The sequence below is a fragment of the Polypterus senegalus genome, chromosome 1 (assembly GCF_016835505.1).
Source record: "Polypterus senegalus isolate Bchr_013 chromosome 1, ASM1683550v1, whole genome shotgun sequence".
Lineage (NCBI taxonomy): Eukaryota > Metazoa > Chordata > Cladistia > Polypteriformes > Polypteridae > Polypterus > Polypterus senegalus.
The window spans coordinates 48648413-48672936 of record NC_053154.1 but is presented as its reverse complement, the minus strand read 5'-3'; the positions used below and the strand labels follow the sequence as shown (position 1 = coordinate 48672936).

Below are 24524 nucleotides of genomic sequence, written 5' to 3'. Positions count from 1 at the left end.
AAGTACTTTGAGCTACACCATTTGTATGAAAATGTGCTATATAAATAAATGTTGTTTTTGTTGAAGCTACATATCACTAATCATTCTTCTCTCAAGCTCTTTGACACACAAAAGTAGGAAAATCACAATTTTTGCAAAAGCAGGCCTTAATGTTTTTTCTGTGTTCATCATCACAGTTTCATATCAGTGTAGCAGGATTCTCAGTCTTACAACAGATGGCTTCATTTAATGCCAGACACCATGTCACCTTTAATATGCCACACAACTACTCTGTTATTCTAATAATTTGTGTTCCGGTAGCTTTCCTTTTTACTATCAGAAGATTAAGTGACAATTTTGTGTGTTAAATACAGTAATACCAAGTGGATTTCATTTCTGCAGGATGACTGCCATTGCATTGTGTTTTTTGATGACTCTTGGTTCAATTTACTGCACCATGATGGATGGACGGATCTGTGTATAGATACATTATGGTGAAATGCCTCTTGAGACATTTATTTTTACACAACCATATGGGCTCAGCAACAGGTGTTATGTGGGGTGCCATTGGGTTCCCACCTGATACACATTGCTGGCACCATGACCAGCCAACAATACACCATGGATGTGATGGAGGCTGAGGTGGAACCCTATCTGCAGAGTTTCCCTGGTTCCACATTCCATCAGAACAAGTTCAATCACATGTGGCAAGAAACATCCTATAGTTCCTTAATGACAACCATATGCCACTTCTTCCCCGACACACACATTCTTAGGATTCCCCCTATTGATCATGTCTGGGACATGACCTGACGACAAGAGTCATGACAGAGTCCACTAGAGGTTACCATGGATGAAATCTGAGCATTTACAGAGGCTGAATGGCATGCAATTCCACAAACATATCTTACAGTACGTCTCTTCCTATTCAAGCCAGACCATAAATATGCAAACCAAATACTGATTATTGCTGGTTTAGTATGCATCACTAAGCTGTATTTCTGATCATGTACACCATGTATAATATAATAATAGTAATCATGTCTTTCCAATTGCTTAATTTTAATGGCTGGCAGTTTATAAATTATCAAAGATGCCAATCTAAGCAAAACTTAGAACATCTAGTGAGTGCAGTTTTCATTTCTCCCAGGGATGGACGACTATTGACTCTAAACAAAATATTGGGGGAGTTTGTATGACTGGCAAGCCTGAAGAAAGGCACAGTGGGATTTTGATGATGATAAATAATATTGTATTAAAATATTTCAATATCATACAGGTATATTCAAAGGCATCTTGCATTACACGTGTTTAGCAAAAGAGCATAAAATTAACATGATATCTGAAAGATAAAAACTTTTAAACTATAGATATACTATAGTAAAATATTAGCAGTTACTGTCCCATTAATAGCACACCCAGCGCATTCCTCAAGAAGGTTACTGTATTTGTCAAAGTGATCCTTTGAGATTTATTATCTGACAGGCCATCTGTTAAGTATGCTACTGTAACTGTACTATTAGTAGAATGTTTAAATATGTCAGCTTTTTATGTCTTGACATAAGAGTTAAGTCAAAGAAGAATGCTGGATGAACTCTTTCAAACTGGAAAGTTGTTAAACTTCATGGGCTTTATAAACTTTAGATTAATAAGAACACTAACTAGGTGGAGTGAACAATGAAGAGCTGATATGATTCTTCAACTTTTCGAATTCCTAGACCATAAGTTCAATTACAAAATATGAATCTACAGGCACAGCAGTCAGGACCCAGGTTCATATGATATTATCCTTATTTATCATGTCAGATCTCCAAAGACTCTTAACCCCTTGTTGCCTAAATTTATTTTCAATCACATAAAAAAAGAAATTTGTGTTTTTGCTGTCAAGCAGATGCTAAATTAAGTGGAGATTGTTAATTTGAATATAGCACACAAGCAAACAATAAGCTGGTACGTATTTTTATTTTATTTCTCGAAATTAGCAGCCAAAATCCAAGTGTACGGTCACGCCAACACTTCGCTTCCATTGGGCGTACTTAGTTTCCATGATTAGTGCTTGCCACACGATCCTTGGTACGTATCAAATGTGCATCAACTGGCATTGGCAGGATACATACGCCACCTTGGCTGCATTCAGGCCAAAAGCAGTTTGAAGCGATTTTGCAACAATTGCCTACAAGGGGTTAATGGGACTGACCCTTGCTCTCAGTTACAGTAGGAGCATGTGGCTTCTATATAAAGGCTCCGTATAAAGTGTATTGGTAGGCATTATTTACCATGCTTTCATGCAGCTTAACATTCTCAGAATTCGTATGTGTAACAGTAACTCCAACAACCAAAGCACTAAAGCCCCAAACTCAGCTATAGGCCTAGATGGTGACCTACTGACTTGTTGGCCAAGGTGTAGGCCAAGTACAGGACAAGTGTGCTGGCTTTGTTTCCACCACTGTCTTAATGAAGAATCTTTATTTAACCTCACTGTCCAGTGTTCATCAGTTTTCCCCACTACTGAATCAGGGATCTCTACTGAAAGCAATAGGACCAAGGTAAGAACCATCTGTAGATGCTCTATTCATGTCCACATTCAGACATATGCTCTTACTTAGTCTTAACTCTTATTTAGAGAGCCATGTGAGCAGTAAACACCATAGCTCTAAAAAGCTTGTGGATACAGTGAGAATACTAGATGGACAATATCTAACTGCCAGTTAAACAAATATCGACAAGACAGATGTGCCCACCACTCTGCCACTGAGTAAGTGTACTTCAAATGGTAAAATAGGTTTACAACTGAACAACACTTCTGGATTTTTTTGGTATCTGAGAATGATGATCACTATATAAAACATTAAATAGTTCTCCTATTAAGGCAAAAAAAAAAAACGTATTTTTACCCTTTTTACATGCAATTAACTGTATCCCTTTTTTAATGAAAAGGTAAATATGGATCATCTAATAAACAAAAGCATGTCAGAATATGTTTGTCTAAATTCCAGGGAAACACAGGCAATCCATAAAATTTTACATTTCACCAATAATTATAAAAGTCAAGCTAAAATTCAAAACACCTCCAGTTATTATTCTCACTATAAGCCAATATCACATTAATAGGAGACTGTGCAGAAGGGGGATATTCGGCATTGCATAAAAAATGAGAGATGAATAGATGACTGTTTCTGCTGGAGTGTGAATTGACCTCTTCAGTTCATTCATATGTTTGTACGATATTTCTAATGAGGGCCAAAGAAGGTTACAAGAATACCCAGCAACAGTTATTAATTGTACTGAGGCAGCAAACAAATCACAATGTATGTGTTAAATCAATTTTAGAAGGCAAGTCTTTTTGCCTCATTTATATTTAGCAGACAAGAACTACATAAGTGGATAGGCTTCCGGCAGGCAATATCGAATGGTATAATTAACAAACATGATAAACAGATATTATACAGCGATAACAGTTACATGAAGAAAAGGGTTGTATATATTATTTTTACAACAATATTGTTAGAAAACATCTTTTCACTTGTATATGCCAATCAACGGAACCCAAATCACCACACAGGACACAAAATTATTATTGTCTTTTTGAATAATGGCTGCAATAAGACGTGCATTGGTTAAAGCATGGGAACTTGTCTGTAAAGAACAGAATTAAACACCCACAGTAACACCAAACTCAAAAGGAAGACGCAGATGTCAACGACTAAGTTAGTAAGTTCGGATGACTTACTCATTTCCATGTACTCTGGAGTAAGGCCTACAAATGGCTCCAAATCATAGTCGGTCTCGTAACGCTGGAGTTTCTTTTCCCGTTCCTCCTCCTCCTGTGCCGACTGTCGCTTTGACTTGATGTACCTAATCAATTTCTTTAGTTTGCTGGAAATGATAATAGATGACCCACATTATTGTATTTTGAACTATACCAACTTAATCCAGTTTTAAGGTTTGGCTCCTCATAATCTTTATTATGGCATATTCAATTTTAACAAACATTTATAAGGATTTTACTAAAACAATTTACATGAAACTAAGTGTAGCCACTCCTTGATTGTACAATGCCATATAAATTAAAATCAGGAGAGTGCAGAAGAAATGCTCACTTTGTAGTCCACTAAAGACAGGGTTAGCTTTACGTGCCACTCTAAAAGGTTCTATTTGCAGGTTCATAGCTACCGAATGAAAGTTTGTCAAAACTGTGGCACTGATTTAAGATGGCCGTTTCAGAGGGTTTCATGGTAAGCCTACTTACGGGATGCCGATCTCAAACAGGTTGTTCTGGATGAGCTGTTTTCCCAGCATGATGATACTGAGTTGAATACAGAGTTCCATAAGGCAGCCACCAGGAGCACACTGTCAAAAAAACAGAAGGAAAAAATTAAAATAGACAAGAGATAAGTCACGATTAGCTGACAGACTTGTCTGTTACCCACCCTAATATGGAACTGATTGATAGTGGCATAGGCAATTGACTTTGGACAGGAAGGTAAGTCTAAACCAGTGACTTAGCATACTTTTGGAATTTAGTCACAATATTCAGGCTTTCTACATCACCAGAATAAAGGTGTCTGCCAAACAATGCAGACCACTAGAGAACTTTTTGCCAAATGTCTGGGCTCACTTTACTATTCTGCACATTTCAGCAGTGGCTCTGATTAATCCTTCCAGAAAGAGGAAAACACCACAATGCCATAAAATGAATCTTCTCCCTCTGCTTTAGGGGAATAAATACAAACAACAACAACATTATTTATATAGCACATTTTCATACAAAAAGTAGCTCAAAGTGCTTTACATAATGAAGAATAGAAAAATAAAAGACACAGTAAGAAAATAAAATAAGTCAACATTAATTAACATAGAATAAGAGTAAGGTCCAATGGCCAGGATGGACAGAAAAAAACAAAAAAACTCCAGACGGCTGGAGAAAAAAATAAAATCTGTAGGGATTCCAGACCATTAGACTGCCCAGTCCCCTCTGAAGGGGAAGTGCACTGGATAGACCACTGTAGACTGTATCTACTAACATTCACAATACTTTAAGAATGCTGCTTCGCACTCACAAATTGTCAAATTAATGCACTTGAGTATTCTGAATTAGCATGGAAGTATACAGTAGATGTTGTGAAGCAACTTTCAATTCTAATATTTTCTGTCATCAAATATACTAGACATCTAACATTTAATAACTTCATTGTGATGATCAAAATACATTTTATATATTGTCCTATTATATGGGTTAAGAATTAGTTCACTTTTCAATCCTTTACACTATGGAATACTCTTGAATCTGAACTGAGAAGTGCAATAACAAATTAGTGCCCAAAGAGTGCTATATACATTTAGGAGTAAAAATTCACCTCTTCCATTCGGAAGGACTTAAAGGCGTAGACGTACTTCCCTGGACGACCAACAAACCTGTTCAGGAGAGAATTAAAAAAAAAAAAAGATAAACTTGAAGAACTTGTTAATGATTCTGTTTTGCTGGTACATGCCAAAAGTGAGTAGATGAAATTTTACAAACCTGCTACTTAAAAACTTGGATGAGAGAATGAATTACAGATTTAAAATGTATAAATGGGTGTGAAGTATGTACAGTACAAAACAATCCATTCCGCAAATCAATTAAGCAGTTATGCATTGAATGCACTCAAAACACCCACCTTCCTTTGAAGAAAGCCACATAAATGATAGGTGTGAAGGCGTTCACAAACTTGAGAATAAATGCTTTGAATATCAGTCGCTCCTCAAAGCTTTTGTCTGTCTTTGGAACCTCTGTGGAATGCAAGTAAATGCAAAAGCTTGAAAATGTTGATTTATATGCAGCCAACCTCATAATTAACTTTGTTAGTTTCAATACAACAAGTCATTAGTTATGATTCATAAAATTTTATGAGCTCCTGTAATTTTGACTACCAAGGCACTGCCTATGTTTCACACATTATCACACAACACACAGCACAAGAATGCTGTTTTTTCAGTAACTGAATTTCAACGTTGCTGATATTAATAACTAAATTACTTAAAAGTGAAATATTTCATAGAGGCCTAGGGAGACTGCAGTGGGGCCACTGCTTTCTCGCGATGTCTCCTGGCCTTGTAGAGTTCACATGTTCTGCCAGCGTTCACATGAGACTATCAACCAGTTAATGGACATTTTGCTGGGTTGACTGCTAACTCTAAATTAATCTGGTATGACTGAGCATATCCTACAATAGAATTAGGTTTCCAAAATGGTTAGATGGATTAATAATTTCAAAAACAGAGCACCTGACATCTTCCAGTTGTATAGAAAGCAAAAAAAAAAAAAATCATATGCAGCCTTACATATTTGTGTAATATTTTGCTAATACTTCAGTATGAATAATTCAGATCTTTCCCTAATAAGCATATTCAACATTAAGCATAATTTATTCTGCAGAAATGTCAATAAAATGGTAGCTATCGTAATATACAACATTTACAACCTGCATCATTTATTCATATCTACTTTCCATGTATAAAATCCTAAACCTAAAAGTGCAACAATTTTAAGAGATGTTTTTATTTCACAGTTTAAATCGGGCTTATTTTAAAACCTACATATACAGTATATATATATGTTTGGTATCATTCTTTTCAGAATTTATCGAACTTTAATGTGATGTTGTTAGAACAATGCCCACGGTCCAATCACTTCTAATTTGGGTGAATGCTATTGTCAGACACAGTTTCTGCGCTCTCAGCTCCAAGCGGGGTTGGAAATAAAAGACAAAGAGTAGAAGACAAAGTAAAATGTCCTAAAGAGGTTCAAAAATGTTGGCGCGATACGCATGCAGAGCATGTTAGAGATTATGAAAGTACTAAAATTTGAAAGTCTCAAAAAACTGATATTAAAGACTGCATTAGTGCTAACAAACAGAAATTATTACTCAGTGAAATAACGGAACAGTAAAAAGAGATTGAATATATGGACATAGGTGATATGACAGAAGTATGTAGATGTTGTTTGGCTTTAAACTTTAAGTCGGAGATTTGTAGATCATCTAATTCGTGTTGCTATCAGGGAAAAGAAGTGTTTCTTCCCAATGAAGAGGCATATCTGCAAGAATTAAAAGATTTGTTGTTTGGTGAAAGTGAAATCCACATACATGAGTGGCAGAGATGTGAAGTGGCTGTGTGAAGCGCAGGCTGGCGGGGTGTTGGCGAGCAAAGCCCCTTAGTTACACCAATAAAATCCTAAACACACAACTATTGATATGCACCACTCTTAGAACAATGCAAATGTTTTAGTGTTGACTAGCCAAATTCTACCTCCTCTTAACAACTACATCATTAATCCATTCTGACATGTCACGTGTTACCAGTTTCCTTGAAGCTGGTAGCGTCTCACAGCATATGTAGTTAAGTTTACACTAATATTTAAAAACTCCATTATGACCCAAAGCACAGTTAAGTTTGAAACTGGTCATTACTCATGGAAGTGAAGGGAAAATAATGAGCAGGGAAGGGTTCAGGCAGAATAACTAAGCCACAGCAGATCTGCAATATTAGCAGACATGTTTCTATATTCAATTCCCAAGAATGACTTCACTAAAATTCAACTGCAATCCTATCTACAATACCTGTATATCCATCTCTAATGTGAAGTCATATTTCTTTCTTTTAGTACAACTAGGTTCACCTAACAACCTCACAAAAGAGTAATACATGACTTTGAGGTAATAGAGACTGATCAAGCTTCGGATGTTGCAAATGCGGTTTGAGAACAGGGTCTTGATTGTGCATCTTCCTATTAATTTAGTTTGTGACCTTTTTTTCTAAACCGTCTTCTTCATTATCATCATCATCTTGTCCTACTTCTAAGTGGGGTCAATGTGCCTGATCAACCTTCTAAAAACATGGTCTCCAACAGGCAAGCAAATCAACCCAAATTGGTGCCAGTGCCAAGTCCACATAAATTGAGTTGGTTAGTGTCAGAAAGGGAATCTGGCTGTAAAACTTTAGCCACAACCTTAATAATGGAATAAATCAACGTATTATATGTTGAGCTTGGGAGCATGCACTGATAGAACTCATGATTCTTTTGATCATGTTAATTGTAAACTATGAAGGTCATAATGACCTTACAAGTTTATCTAGAGTGATGAGGCTACTGTTACATAATTTAAGACAAACCATATGCAGTATACTTTACCCCTTTATTTCTATCTTATTCCTGCTTCTCAGGAAATCCCTTATTGCCCAAGTTAGAATTTAGTCTTCCCAACATTTTAAAAAAAGACTGTCTGAAACCTATTTATTTTTTTTTTTTAACAAAATGAGTTTGAGAAAAAAATGTTTTTATTTTAGGCTAAAAAAAAAGAAAAAGAACATTTGATTTAGTAACAAGCATAGGGATTCTAACTCGGCAGGCCCATGCTAATGTAGCTGAAAACCAGCCACAGTTTTTAAACTCTCCATAAAGATCACAATGAAATGAAACTTTCTTCCATCCATCCATTATCCAACCCGCTTTCATATTTTCAATTTATCGATGTTTACTATTTTCATCTTCCCTTTCATGAGAACACTAGAACGCTACAGTTCTAAACTCAGTCTTGGAACAGTAAATGTAATAGTAGTAGCATTATCACATATGCTACCACAACGGCTACTCCTAATAGCTATGTACCCTGGAGAGCTAAGCTTCCCTGGTCAGTGCTAAGGTGTAATGGCTGTCTCATACGTTTTATTCTACACCTGTTAAATTCATTCCACACCTAATTGGCTGAGCTAAACTGAATGTTCTCTAGCCATGGTGACTAATATTTCTGCCGTATGCTGGCATGTGTATCTGTTGCACTGTAAAAGTTTGGTACGTTGATGACTGTTATAATCCATCCATCCATCCATCTTCCTAATCTATTTATCCAGGACAGAGTTGCAGGACAGCTGGAGCTGGAGCACAAAAGAGGAACAATACATGGTTCATCAAATTTTTACAGAATTAAATGAGTCACATGCCTTACACTCTGTAAAGAAAGTTTAACGGATATTCTATGCCTTTCAAATGTCAGAGAATGGGTGGATGAGACTTGGAAACACATTATTATTTAACCAGCATTGTAAGAGGCAATCTTAGAAAGTTAAAGTTAATGTAAAAGCCACATAAGTGTCTGCTAACTTGAACAGAATATCGTTTTCTCATAGTTACTTAGGATTATGCTATAATCTTTCACCCCCTGTAATATAAGTTTCTATAGCTATAATTGTAAAAGCAGAGAGTTAATTAAGCCAGGTTGGAAACAGTCTCACTTCTAGAAGCCTGGACTGTTAGATTAGCTTACAAACATCAGAACATCAGCGTACAGTTTTTTGACGGTCTCCTGACCTTTCTACAACCTTTAAAGAGCATATGAACATTTGAATGTATGACTGTATGACCAAATATTGAGAGAAATGAAATAAGATAAGTAAGCCTTAAACTTTGCAATATCAATTTTTCTTTCATTTTGTGTGAACTGTTTGCTTTGACTATTATTAAAACTTTTAAAACGAAGATACTGTACTTGGATTGTGGACTTATTTGACCATGTGTCACACTATTGCCTGAATTGTTCTATGAAGGAAGCTAAAGCTGTAGAACCCCAGACATTTTGGGAAAACGCAGCTACAAGCACATTACAAACAGGTGGTAAATGCCAGATTAAAAGTGAAACAGATGAAACTTAAGTTTTTCAACAGAGGTGAAAAGGGAAGAAAGCACAAAAAAACATCTAACTGCATAATGTGCTGCTCCCCAGTATTACAAATTCCAACAAAATGAGTAAATTTTTGGTTTGATTGGCAATAGCAAACTCAAAACTTAAATGGCCACAAATATCTGAAACTAAGAGGAAGCACACAGCTTGTTCATCCAACTATAACATTTCTTCACTAGGGCTTACCAGTCATACAAAGACAGTAGATGAATGTTAGGTGTGACACGGTATATGTTACTGATGTGCCGACATTACAGAAATGTGTATAGTTGTACACATTGGTGTAACGGACTTCAAAAGTCATGGGGAGAAAACACAAATCTGTTAACGTGTGACAGACACATTTCTTGACTTTTTTGGGGGGGTGGTAATGGATTTCCCTGTCAGAATTCAGAATGAAAAGTGTCTATTATCTATACTTTGATCATTCTGCTGCAAACATGGAAACCAAGCTAGAGGCAGCACAAGTAGGGCTGTAACCTTAGATGACAGCATAATGTGTTTTTGTTTCCTCCTTTCTCCTCCATAACCCAGAAGTGGCTGACCTGGAAGAGGATTCTAATCCTCACCTGGCTCTGCCCAGCATCATATTCATAAAAAGGGTCATCAATTCTTCATGGAATGTCTGATGACCCTGTCAGGTGAAGAAATAAGATCACCAGGCAAATCAGCACTATCATGCCATAGCTGATTCTGGCAGTAAACGAAAGCAATTGGCTATTAAAAGATGTATCCAACCACATCGGTATTAGACAGTGCTAAATTTAGAGATCTGAACTCTAACCTTTTGCCTGTAATCATTTGCTTTAAATTAATTGGCTTCAATACTTATCGCTTTGGTTACAGATGCATTTTGAAAAGTAATTTGGGCAAGTAAATGCTTTAAAGATGCCGGAAACATTATAAATAATTAGCAACATTGATACGATATTACAGTGATTCCCCCGCCTATTGCGGAAGTTACGTTCGAGAGCCATCCATGATATTGGAAGACCATATAAATATACACTTTTTTTTATAGTTTAAGCCTTAAAATACTCCTCCCACATGCTTTAAACACATGTAAACTTGTAAAGGCTAGCGACGTCCACGTAACGCTTTCCTTCCCGAAGCATATCCAGGAGTTTTACCTTCTCCAGAATGGCCAAGGTCTTCCTCTGGTGCTTAGGCTCACTACTACCAAAAGCTTGGGAGCCATCGTAGGGCTTAAAACAAAATGAAAAGTTCATAAAAAGTTTGCTCACAATTGGACCACAAGCAAGGTACACGATACGCAGAGAACTGAGATGAGTCGGGAACCCAAACTCGCTGTTCTTGCGAGATTGCACCACGTTAGCAGCAGCCAATTTAGAGCCCAAGAGAATGAAAATCCCACTCTGATTGGTTGAGACTCCTCTTTCAGCGAATAACGGGCTTTGTAAGAAATCATCTGGGACCTGTAATGCGATACTCTTTGTCTACCGTAGTGTACAATGTACATATAAAATTAGATATGTTCCACAGAAAAATCTGTGATATAGCAGGAACGCGATAGCTGAACCGCAATATAGCGGGGGATCACTGTATGTCAAATGCTTTGGGAAATGTTCTCTTTCTTATAAAGTAGGGTGGGCATGTTCCCGTTACCGTGATGCAAATTGCGCCTGTTTTCTTATACTGTGGAATCTTACACTGCAAAAATTTACATAGTCAACGTGAAACATTTATCACAACAGAGTGTAGTTACCATAAGAGCAAAACAGATTCTTCTTGAAGTAAAATCAAATAATAATCACAGCAGAAGCCCATGAATCGTTAACAATACACCTGTACTACCTTTAAATGCGATAACCTTTAATCCATCCATTTTGTGAAGCAGTCTGTTTCATTACAAGAAAGATGAGCGCCAGAGGCTATGCTGGCTGAATCGAGTACACAGAAAGGGCCGATCTTCAATGGGACACGAGTAAATCATTTAAAATTCAGAACCCTTCACTATTTCAAAGTCTGCTCCTTTAGATATAAATTATATGCTCAGATTCGGATAATGGATTAATCCATGCAATGCTGATAAAAGACAACATTTAATTACCAATCATTGTCAGCCATCTAGCAATTGAGCCGTAGACTTCATCTAGGATAAGGATGACCACCAGATTGATGATAACTGCCGTAGCTGTGACAGTGACCCTTACATTAGACCTGGTGGTAGGATTTGGGCTCATTGCAAGTGCTGCGGCTGTGGATATCCTGTAGAGTATTACTCCAAACACAATTGCAAAAGTAAGGCCAATCTGAAAAAGAAAATGAAACAAAGTTATGAGGAACGCTAACAAGGTTTAAAACTCAAATTGACTGGTGGTACGATAAAATCCTTTCACTTCAGCATACAGTAGATAGTGATACATTACAAAATCCTTATTTCATTCTTCGTTTCCAGGAAATCTTCACTTCCAATAAAAACATCAACACATTTGAAATGCATCATGTGTGCCAGATGACAAACGCCCATTAGTTCTTGCTATCGCTAATAGTCAAAACACTTGTGGAAGCTGCACTTAACTTCACGGCCATATAAAAGGAACTTACTGCACTGTGTGCACAAACGTAAGTGGAAGGTTAGAAGAGGACAAATGATCTACATAAGCAGAAGACATCTTTTAATGTGGGGACCCAGTAAAATACCAGATGCAACCTGAAAACCTAATAAGCATTCTAAGGTTTCCTATATAGACATTCAAGTAGCCATGAAATGCTATAAAATGAATACTGGTCCAATGGCTAAATACAACGTGCTTGTTTGAAATACAACTGTTGGCATTGTTACATTTAAACTACGTATTCTAGATGCGGCATGACAAGTGTAACACACAATCAAGAATTCCTATACTATACTATATAACTCAACACGAGTCTTTTTAATTACTTTTAATGTGAAAACCAGCACGTTTTTTCTCACAAAGTATATTTTTTTACCGGCAACTATTACTTCCATTGTGTAATTATATCAAAAGTATTTATCCCTGCTATGTAAAACTTTACATTCATTTATAGTAAACCTCATTTGATTTTTTCCATGCTGACTTGTTGGGATTTTACAGACTACTTGCTAAACTACAAGGCTATCTGTCATCTTAATAATTACACTTACTTAAGTTATTTATATAAATTTAAAACAGCAGCAGCATTGATTTTGCAGGGTTCGATTTAAGGGGTTAAAATAAAGTATCTGGCACCTCAACCCATTGCTGTTTAAGAGTACCATTTGAATCTTTAAATTCCAGTCCCTTGCAGTTTGAGCCTTTCATGGGACACCTTAAACAAAGCTTTTAGAACATTAAGAAATAATATTGTATACTCTACCGTAATTAAATGATTCTGATGCTTAAAAAAGTCCAGGAGACTAATGAAACTTGACTTTTCCTGTCTAAACCCAAAATGGCAGATGGTTTGCTATCACAGCTGTACTTGGACCTTCATCTTGTCTTTTATAAATGGTTCCATTACTTTGACATAACTACCCAACCTACAGTACATGTACCAAGGTAAGCAGAATAGTTCTTGTCTTATATATAATGTTTTCTAGGTTTCAACTTTAGAAAGCTTGCCAACATTAGATTAAATTTTGAAAAGATAATCTTTATTAATCCCAATGGGAAAATTAAATGCATACAGCAGCAAAATCATAAAAAGCAAATGCACAGACTCACAGGACAAATAAAGTCAATCAATCAATAGATGTACTGTATATTGTGCAGGAATCGTAAAATAAGCTTGGAAGAGTAAAGCATTTATTATGGGATGTCGTAAAGAAGCCCCAGCAAGCAGAAAAGATCCCAAGAGGTGCTTCTTAGCACACAGTGGTGGAGTGAGCCTGTGGCTAAATGTGCTCCAAGAGAGTACCCCTGGTGGGGATGGAGGGGATTTCTCATGATGGCACACACTTTTGCCACCATTGTCTTTTCCACAGCTGTTTTCAGGGTTAGCCCTGTGATGCAGCAGTTTTTCCTGATAAGTTTGTTCAGACATTTTGTGTCACTTAAACACACGTTGCTTCCTCAAGAGACCTCAGTAAACAATATATTGGCTACTACACATCAGATTGCTGCACTCATCAAAGATGAGGGCTTCCTCATAAAATATATTCTACTCTGACCCTTCTTTTACAGTGCAACTGTGTTGTCAGACCAGTCCAGTATCCTGGCTATTGGATATGACCCTCCAGGTACTTGTCCACAGCATTTCCATGTTCTCCCCTTGAATAGTTACTGGTCTCCAAGGCACTATGGCATGCTGGAAGTCCACTACAAATCTTTTGTCTTGCTAATGTTGAGTTGAAGGTGGCATGGTGGCGCAGTGGGTAGCGCTGCTGCCTTTCAGTTAGGAGACCCAGGTTTGCTTCCCAGGTCCTCCCTGCATGGAGTTTGCATGTTCTCCCCGTGTCTGCGTGGGTTTCCTCCTGGTACTGTGTGCTTGGTGTGTGGGTGTGTGTGTGCCCTGCGGTGGGTTGGCGCCCTGTGTTGGCTGGGATTGGCTCCGGCAGACCCCCTGTGACCCTGTAGTTAGGATATAGCGGGTTGGATGATGGATGGATGTTGAGTTGAAGGTGGTTATCTCTGTACCACAGGACGAAAGTCCCCCACAAGCCTCCTGTACTCCAACTCCATTATTAACGGAGCCTATGAGAGAGGAGTCATCTGAGAATGTCTGTAGGTGGCAAGTGCTGGAAGTCTGATGATTAAGGGGCAAACACTTCCAAACAATGCACATGAAGGGTTTGTACAAAGTATGTGAACACTACTGGATTAAAACAAAAATTCTCTTCTGTATACATACACTTTAACATTTTCATTTTTAGTATAAGTTGGTTTATTATAATGCCCTTTTTATGTCAGATTTCCTTAGCAAACTTCAGAAAAACATGTATATTTTACAGTTTCTGTCCCACTAGTGACCGTCTACAAGTGAGTACGGGTGGAACGGTTGTCCAGTCTGTTTCCCATTTGTGCCTGATGCTATACAGACAATCTCTTGCCTCCTTCTACATTATTTTGGAATAAAAGTGCTTAGAAAATTAATGAAACAATAAATTAAATCAATAGAAGCTTAGCATACACTTTTATGTAGTGTAGATAGTTGTGCGTAGCGTTAGTGTTTTTGTTAAATACTATTTTAATTTTGTGTTTAGTTATATTTATATGTGTGTATTATTTGGAAATAGTAAATGACAAGGGCACTACATAAAATGAACTCAATAAGAAGATGACAATGTTAGAAATGATTTTTTCTTCAACTTCCAGATATTTCTTGTGTGCTACTGACTTACGAAATCGTAGACCTCAAGCATTCCAAGAGAGCGTCAGGACGCTATGACAAATCATGTCCTTTCATCCACCCTCCCTGACAATGGCAGGATAATTTATTTTACTTCTAACTGCAGAAGACAGTGAATCACACTGTTCTACAGTATTTACGTAAAAACGCATTGCCAAAAAGTAAAGTCTGGCTGCACAGGCAAAGCACATGAGCTACAGCAGACCACAGGTGTTAATATGGAGGAGGAAAGGCACCCACACCTGGTTCCTGACGTTGGGGAGTTCATTCTTTGCATGTTGCTGCAGAAGCACCAACTCACCCGGGAGAATCGATTCGGTGATAAGAAAGTGGAAATCTGAATGTCATGTTCTCAGACTCTACTGCATTCTGTAATGTACTGTATAGCTGAAAAAGACTGATCAACGGAGCTGCTGTGTTAGTTTTGTAAATGCCACAAAAAAGATTTACCATAAACAGAATCATCACGATATTGGTTGTATATGCTGGTAGTCTGTCTCTCCAGGTAAGCTTTTCTTTTTCTGTCTGGAAAAGGAAAAAAAAAAAATGAGAAAATAATGTTAGGAGCCATGACTTAATACCAAGGGTGTCGAACTCCAGTCCTGGAGGGCCGCACTGGCTGCAGGTTTTCATTCTAACCATCTCCTTCATTAGTGACCAGTTTGTGCTGCTAATTAACTTCTTTTGCCTTTGTTTTAATTCACTTGACTCAGACTCCTAACCTCCTCCTTTTTCCTTAATGAGACACAAAACAAGCTGCCACATCACCAGCCAACCCCATTATCTGAACATAAAGAAAGGTGAGGGCCTCAGTAAGGTTGATCTCTCAGGTCACCAAAACATCTTGACGGTGTTCTTAGTAAAAAAAAGAAAATCAACAGTTTTGGAAATGTCTGCTATGGCAGAATGAGAGCAGCAACAAGCTGTGGAATTAAATAACGGCTTTAATTAACAGCAAGAATTGGCTTCTTATTAAAGAACTGGTTGGAGTTTGAAGCCCCAGTTTACCTGGTCATCTTTTTTACCTGCATTTTTGTCACTCTTTAATTCAATATTGTTTTTTATCAGTATGCTGCGGCTGAAGTATGTAAATTCCCCTTGGGATTAGTAAAGTATCTATCTATCTTTTTGCTCGTTTTACATCTCATTTCTATTTGGCTGCCATTTAATGAAAAAAAGAATCAATTCAGAGCACTGCATCCTTACAAACAGGGCTATTAAAATGAAGGACAAAACAAGTTAATTAGCAGTAAAAACTGGACACTGATTAGGGAAAGGGTTAGAATGAAAACCTGCAGCCACTGTGGCCCTCTAGGCCCGGAGTTCGACACCCGTGACTTAAACAAGTCTGTGCAGATTATTCTAGAAAAAAGAAATCACAAAAGAAAAAGGGTGGGGCAAAAAAAAAACCACACAAAATAAAAAATAAATAAATAAATATAAAAGGAGGTATTAAAACTAGTCCGGTTCCTTGGTCAAGAGTGCAATCTACATGTATTTTTAGTCCCAAATGTTGAAAGATAATTTGACAGGACCGTGTTTTATATATAACAACATGACAACAAAAAAGTTGGATTCCCAGAAACGTTAATGTGTGAAGCAGGAAAAGAAGAGAAAGGCAGCAGCTGAGGCACAACCAACAAATGGCTTCAACTCACAGAGTCACAACAAGACAGGAGTTTCTGTGTGCGCTGTTTTCTAGTAATTGTTTTCAGCGGCCGCAGGTGTGTGCTTTGAAGCAGCAATGACAACACACAGCGAGCAGACTCCCTGCTCGAACAGTGGGAGCAGCAAACAACCATTGGCTTATATGTTTATCACAACTTGTGCTTCCCTTGAGTAAAGGAATGAAACATTATTTCTTCGTAACTGTTTACCAGCCACCTCCATCCAAAATGAAGTTGATTTAATTCAGGCCAATTTCAAATTTCATATAATATATTAAATCTGGTAGGCTTCCAAAACATTACCAATTATAATCTATGAACATACAACAAAAACAGTTAAAATGCGTACAGGTATATTTAAAAATGTAAGATATTTTGAATTTAAAAACATGAAATAATCTGTAAATTGAAAATGGCTAATTTGTTTCTTGTAAAAATACTATTTTATAATCAGAACAAACCAGACTCTTGATTTTGTTTATGTAGACTTAGTATTTCATTTTGCAGTTTAAAAAAAGAAGTGGGAGTAAAGCACAAGAACAACCCAAAAAACACAAACAGAATTAAAACAAAAAATGTTCATTTACACACTGCACTAAACTACCAACACACACAAGAAAAAAAAAAACCAAAACGTCATGCAGATGAAATGAAATGCACATATCCAAGCACCATGTATTTTCCTACTGAAATATAAAGGATAAAATATTTAAATATATAAAAAAAAATAATAATAATAACGAAGGTGGAAATCGTGCACTAAACCTACAAATAAGAAGAAATGGTGTGGGGGTGGAAAGAACGCAAAATAATAATAATAAAGTGGGATGAAAGTGCATCAAGTTTCAAAACAGGGTTTGTCAAGAAGTAAAGAGAGCAGAAATGTGATCTCCAACATTCACCTGTCGCCACATTGTCCCTACACATCACAACTGAAACAAAATTGAGGTTTTCTTCTGATGCTCAGCCCTAAACCTGAGGATTAATTTAGAAGGACAATTTCTGTCAAAAAGAAAAATGAAGTTTCCCTCAAGAGTACCTAACACTAATTTGATAATGTGTAGGAAAGTTAGAACCAACAGCAACACCAGAGCCTCATAGAAGCTGTGTGTATTAACAGCACAAAGCAGGGTTTTGACAAGAGAAAATCCTGGAGAAGGACTATGGCTACCATCTCTCGTTTCAACATATTTCTTAAATAAGAGTGTTGTTTCTGACCTAAACTAAAAATGATGGAATTTTTATACATAACTTTTGTGGTACGGTTTCTTAAATTTTCAAATTCAGAGAGTCTTTACAGAATGGACACTGACATTGCAAGAAGTCTCCATTCTGCTTCACACAAGCTTCTGTCTGACACTCGCTCTCAACAGACACTTGATAATAATCCAGCAGCTTGGGAAAAAGGATGGAGAAGCAACTTTCCAAAACCATCTAAACTACTCTCAATCAAGTGATGCAAAGGGGTCACTTGAAGACATAATCTTTATTATGCATAAATTGGGACAAATTACATTTTCTGATATTTTCTCTCCTCCTGTACTGACTCAACAAAGCTTCAACCAGCTGCCATAATATTTTGCCTTTTAGTTTTATTTCTAGCATACACTGTATACATAAAAACAACAGCAATGGATACTTTGGAAAATGCGTCTGTTAAACAAGCTATAAATTATAAAACTAAAAATATATAAATGCACAAATATTTGGGAATGTGCGACCTGGCACAGCACATCAAAACAACAACGTTTGTCCTAAGGAGAAATTTAGCAAATAGTGGCTCAAGAAATGTTACAATCATCAAAACCGTCCTCAAACACAAAAGAATTACAAAAAACCCATCTGACTCTGTTAAAGATAAGAGGCAGTCACAGTAAGGCATATTGTGGTAGGTATGATGAGGCCCAGTGGTGCTTCTAGACACGCGTCTGCAGCAAAATCTGTTGGCTAAAATTACTCAACGCTAGTGTGTCAGTGTGGTGATGTGCATAACGGTTCATAATGGCCATTCGTTTTATCCTCATACCATTCTCTGCTACAAACTCCTGGGGGTCAAGTATGTGTCCCCATAACTGAGCCTTCCTTCTTTATCAGTTTTTTGATTCCACAACCACATTACAGCACAGAAAATGACAGAGCTGCAGAACATGTAAAGGACAGTACCCATATCAAAGGAACAATCTCCAATTGTTTCTTTTATAGTTCTTCTGTGTTACAAGACCAGTCCAACCTGCCACAGATGTGGATGCCAAAGTATGAGATGTGTTCAATTAGAAACAGGAATTTTCATGCTCTGCTCTTAAAGAGTGCAAGGTAGACATGACTCATTGGACAAACACATGTATGTTTGAAGTCGTCCTTAGTAGTGTTCGCTGCTCTTTCCCCCCAACCTGATAGTTGTAATCAACATAATAGAGCAGGAGGTACACAGTAATGTTGTGCAGCAGATTATTGTTAAAATTTTGACAAATGAAGAAGTCATTCCATCTCTCAGATTTATTCCCGACTTAAAAATCAGTTTGAGGATGAGTGTCTCTATCCGTCTACAGTGTATGAATGGTACAAGTCATTCAGAGAGGGACTATCATGTCTTTGGTCCACTTAAGGAATTTTTAGGAGGGATGAAATTCAAGCCGAATGAGAAGGTTTTTGACGCTGTGCAAGAATGGGTCAACATGCAGTCAAAAGACTTCTACTCTTCTGGGATTAAGAAGCTTCCTGAGTGTTGGAACAAGTGGACTGCAGTGGCAGGAGACCACATAGAAAAACAGTGTGTAAGTCATTTCATTGTATTCAATAAATAAAGTGCAGCTCCTAAATTCCGGTTTATATTAGAACGCACCTTTTTTGTATGGTGAAAGTCATTAACTTATGTACAGTTCTATTTGCACCAAGAAATGATGCTCTCCATCTCACTCCTCGCCTTTGTCTCATCCACCATATCAATACACCCCCATTAATGCAAAATTATTAGGGAAATTTCAGCAAGTGACATGACCTGATGTTATATTTATAGTCCGAGGTGTAGAAGGTTAGCAGAAAGACAGACTGGACTGTTCCTTGTGGTACTCCAGTGTTGCTCACATCTAAGAAGCGCACACCTTCAGCCTCACAAACTGCAGTTTGCTGGACATCTAGTCCATTATCCAGGACACCATAGGCTCATTCACCTGCATATCTCTGATCTTAGCCTTTAGCAGGGATTACTGGATGGTACTGAAGGCACTAGAGAAATAAAAAAACTTAATCCTCACAATGATGCCAGCTTTTTTTCCCAGATGGGGAAAAAGACTTGTGTAGCAGATAAATAATTTCATTTTCTACTCTAATCTTTGCCCTATAGGCAAACTGCAGTGGGTCCAAGTTTCTTTTCACAAAAGGACGTATGGTCCAGGACCAGCCTTTTGAAGCTCTTCATACAAGACTTGAATTTCCCCTTGGGGATTAATAAAGTATCTATCTATTATTCTTTATTCATCTTAACTATTAGTGTTCACTGCTTTTTGACCTAACACCCTAGAATACCTGTGGTCATGGTTTTCTCTACCCAAGATCTTCTGACAGCATCGTTTTTCATTATTAATAAAGCATCATTATAGAAGTCTCAGCATACACTTGCGGGGCACTTATTCTCTCATATTCCAGTTCTACACACGGGGCTTTGTCTAATCTAAGCCTGAATACACGGTTTCTAAACTAATACTCCTGCTTTGCATGTTCACCGTGATGTCCATAGTCATGGACTATATTGCAGCTTACACTCGCTCACTTCAATCTGGCTGCCAAGCATTTATCAAACTTTATTCAGATTTTTCAAAACTCTTTTTGTATTTATCCGGCAATGTAAATTTGGATACGTTCACATTGCATTATTATTATAATTTCTTGGTTTGCCCAGACATCCTGTTACATGGAAATGCATTTCAGCAATTTTAAGCTGACCTGGTTTGTGACTAGAGTCAGTTTCGGTAGTGAGTGATTGGTGCACCACCTCAAGTAGATGGTTGGCCCACTGGAACATGAACCCAAGTTGCTCCTTTGGGCTGTGCCTGACCACCAGGCTCTTGCTGATGAGCTCAGAGCAGGGCTCCAGTTTCTCTTTACCAGGAAAGGTTACTGGATCTTTGATTTTTTAAAAGGGGTAAATGAACCTCACTTTGTCTGATCCCTCACTTAGGACCAATTTAACTTGGGTGACCCTTCCAGGAGCAATTGCCCTGGTCAATATAGATCATCACTGGGAAGCACAAACTCCTCCACTATGAAAAGGTGGCGATTCACGGAAGCCTTGGGAATGCATCTCTGTTTTTTGTGGATGATGTAGTCCCATTGGCTTCATTGGGCTGTGACATCAGGAACATACTAAGGTGGTTTGCAGCCGAGTACGAAGTGGGATGAGGATCAGCACCTTGCTGTGTGAGATCATGGTTCACAGCCAGAAAAAGGGTCAAGTTCCATCTCTGGATTGGGGAGGAGGTGCTTCTTTAAGTGGAGGAGCCTCCCCATTAATTCTGAAAACACTGGTTTAGCAAGTGGAACAATGTATTTTGCTTTGAAACAATTAAGAAATGTGCTATATAAATTAAGGATTATTTTTCTGTTAAAGGTGTCTGCCTGCTTACCTGACAACAGGCTCTCAGAGGCAGAAAGGGAACCAAATTATCAGGAGACAATAAAGGGAATTACAGAGACCAAAGAACCACCTGCACGGATGACTGGCGAACACATTCAGATGACAACTCTGGCAAGTGGATGCCACCAGGGACAGTAGCATATGTTTGTATAGTATTTGCCTCATAAAGGTAATTTCCAAGAGTCATCACTATGAGAGCAGAACAATTCAGGACTGGTAGCACATAAGTTTTACTGCTAGATGGCAGCAGATAGTCTTAAGACATAGATAATACTACTATTAGGCTTTAAATATAGGATAACAGGCGGCTCAAGAGACAATTCATTAGATAATAAGACAAATTTGGAGAATGTTTCAAAGTAAGGAGTTGCCAGGGGCACAGTGTTGTGGCTAGAGCAAATTCAGTAGCAGCTTGTGACTCCAGGTTTATGCTAGCCATTAGTGCCTGAGTGGGTTAAAAACGGATAGTGCCTTCGAGCACACGGAAGCCAAACATGAGATGCAAGATGGGGTAAAGTAGGTGAGCAACTAGAAAACTTTGAACAGAATAAGGAAAAGTGTTTTAATTGAAACTAGCTAATGCGTGTAAGTGGATAAGCAGCCGCACAAAGTTCGATAAAGGGGAACCAGTAAGAAAACCCACTGGGCAACCAAAGCATTATTTTATTGTATTCATTTCACTCTCCGTGCTCATTCTATTGTTGTATGTTTTTTGTTATTGCACAGCATTATTTCTGACACTTTGTTGTCATATGGGCTTTCAATGGAGGTCACAATGGTATACGTGGGCATCTTGGATTACAACAGTTAATTTATTAAGACTTTTGCAAACAGTTCAATGGGATGCATCAGAATAAAGAAGAAATATTAAAAACTATCAGATCCACAATATACAGAAAAAACACAAATCTTCAGAAAGCAACTCTAGGTAAAAACATTATCAGTCATTGTTAAAAACCAGTTGAAAGAATCAAAGGGTTTGGTATACAAATATTCCTTTTTTTAAATTAAAGACTGATGTGTATAATTAATCTGATTGATTTGAAAGTCAATGACCAGCCAATTTCCCCAGAATTGTGAAATATTAACAAAAAATATTTTGGATTGTGCTTACTGTGACAGCTCTCCTACCAAACAAAGAAAGATTGCTAGGCAGCAGTTTAATGCTAGCAGATGCTTTTACTGGAAGTTTTGAAAAGAAAGAATTGGTCTACAACATTACAAATCACTTCTTGTTATTTATGTATCGCTTTGTGGAACAATATCCTTGCATCCATTTTAAAAACCTGATTACTGTAATCCATTTCTAGCCAGGAAAGGTCTGAGTCTGTCTTAGAATCGTAAGGTACAAGACGCTACGCAGGGCATACTAGTCCATTATTAAGGTCCAGCAATGCCTACACAGAAACACGACACACAAACAGTGACTGGAATGGGGTTCAAATGCAAGGCCCTGGGACCATGTGTAATTTTAACTTTACTTGTATGCTATATTCTATAGTATTTTAATAATATCCTTTGTAACAAATTAAGTCACTTCATAACATATTTTACACACACACACACACACAAGGACCATAGCATAGCTGTCTGAAACTATAATACCCATCGTCATCAGCCATGCCAAGAATATCACACCATTACACATTCAAACATTTATAACATTAGATCAACTCTAGACGAGAACAGGCCATTCAGCCAACAAAGCTCGCCAGTCCTTTCCACTTATTTCTTCCAAAAAAACATCGTCAAGTTTTGAAAGTCCCTAACGTCTTACTGTCTACCACACTACTTGGTAGCTTATTCCAAGTGTCTATCGTTCTTTGTGTAAAGAAAAACTTCCTAATGCTTGGGCAAAATTTACCCTCAACAAGTTTCCAACTGTGTCCCTGTGTTCTTGATGAACTCATTTTAAACTACAAGCCTCGATCCACTGTACTAATTCCCTTAATAATTTTAAACACTTCAATCATGTCACCTCTTAATCTTCTTTTGCTTAAACTGTAAAGGCTCAACTCTTTTAATCTTTCCTCATAATTCAACCCCTGTAGCCCTGGAATCAGCCTAGTCGCTCTTCTCTGGACATTTTCTAGTGCTGCTATGTCCATTTTGTAGCCTGGAGACCAAAACTGCACACAGTACTCCAGATGAGGTCTCACCAGTGTGTTATAAAGGTTGAGCATAACCTCCTTGGACTTGTACTCCACACATTGTGCCATATAATCTAACATTCTGTTAGCCTTCTTAATGGCTTCTGAACACTGTCTGAAAGTTGATAGCTTGGAGTCCACTATGACTCCTAAATCCTTCTCATAAGGTGTACTCTCGATTTTTCGACCGCCCATTGTGTGTTCAAACCTAATATTTTTACTTCCTATGTGTAATACTTTACATTTACTGACATGAAATTTCATCTGCCCAAGCCTGTATGCTATCCAAGTCCTTTTGTAATGATATAACGGATTCCAAATTATCTGCTAATCCACCTATCTTGGTATCATCTGCAAACTTAACCAGCTTGTTTCTTATATTCTTTTCTAAATCATTTAGGGACGAGTGTTTGTCTATGTCAGCTCCCTAGAAGACTTTACTGTTGAGGTGCATCAGCTGTAGGCAGATTGCATGTGGAAAAGTGTGTCATGGGATAAAACCCATGATAACAATGCACTGCTCAAACAGATGTAGGTAAAGCAAACTGTGGCAAAGACTTGGAAGCAATGGATGCTTTCAACGGTGAAGTGTACACCTTGTGATGGAGTCTTGTGGCACCACACACATAATTGACAAATCCTGCTTTTTTGGAGTTATGTTTCCACAAACTCATTAATAAATTTCAAAACCAACACTCTTGTTTCTACACAACAGGTTTCATCATTTCATTCTCTCCATTCTTGACAAACCAGGTTTTTGGAGTGAACAAATTTCACATTTTAAAAAAGTACCAGCTTGACCCCAGCCATGGCAGTTTGAACAGTTTGCTTCCATTTGTTTGTTCTCTCCTCGACTACCTCCGGCTGTTTCTGATGGCAAGCATAGGAGAATAAAAGCAAAACAGGACGCAAAACATGTTAAAATGCAGAAGTCTCAAAATTGTTTACACAGGAAAATGAAAATGAATTTTAGACAGTGGATTACTGCCTTCAGTTTGGTGGGATTTCAAAGTAGAATGAAAGGTTCTGTTGGTCTTTACACCATATAAGGAAAGAGAAGAAT

General features: G+C 37.6%; 1 protein-coding gene across 9 annotated transcripts in view; it reads right to left on the bottom strand.

The window, feature by feature from the left end:
- The window catches only part of ano1a (anoctamin 1, calcium activated chloride channel a), a 264303-nt gene that overhangs the window by 46488 nt on the left and 193291 nt on the right, over positions 1–24524 (bottom strand). For 6 of the 9 annotated variants that reach the window (XM_039748821.1, XM_039748789.1, XM_039748779.1 and 3 more), the window contains 7 exons: positions 24254–24331; positions 15462–15536; positions 11770–11971; positions 5640–5751; positions 5337–5394; positions 4229–4329; positions 3710–3855 (listed from right to left, as the gene is read on the bottom strand). In XM_039748821.1, the coding sequence (XP_039604755.1) occupies positions 3710–3855; positions 4229–4329; positions 5337–5394; positions 5640–5751; positions 11770–11971; positions 15462–15536; positions 24254–24331 (772 nt within the window). The remainder of the gene's footprint in view (positions 1–3709; positions 3856–4228; positions 4330–5336; positions 5395–5639; positions 5752–11769; positions 11972–15461; positions 15537–24253; positions 24332–24524) is intronic. The other 3 variants (XM_039748803.1, XM_039748841.1, XM_039748850.1) reach the window with 1 other exon arrangement.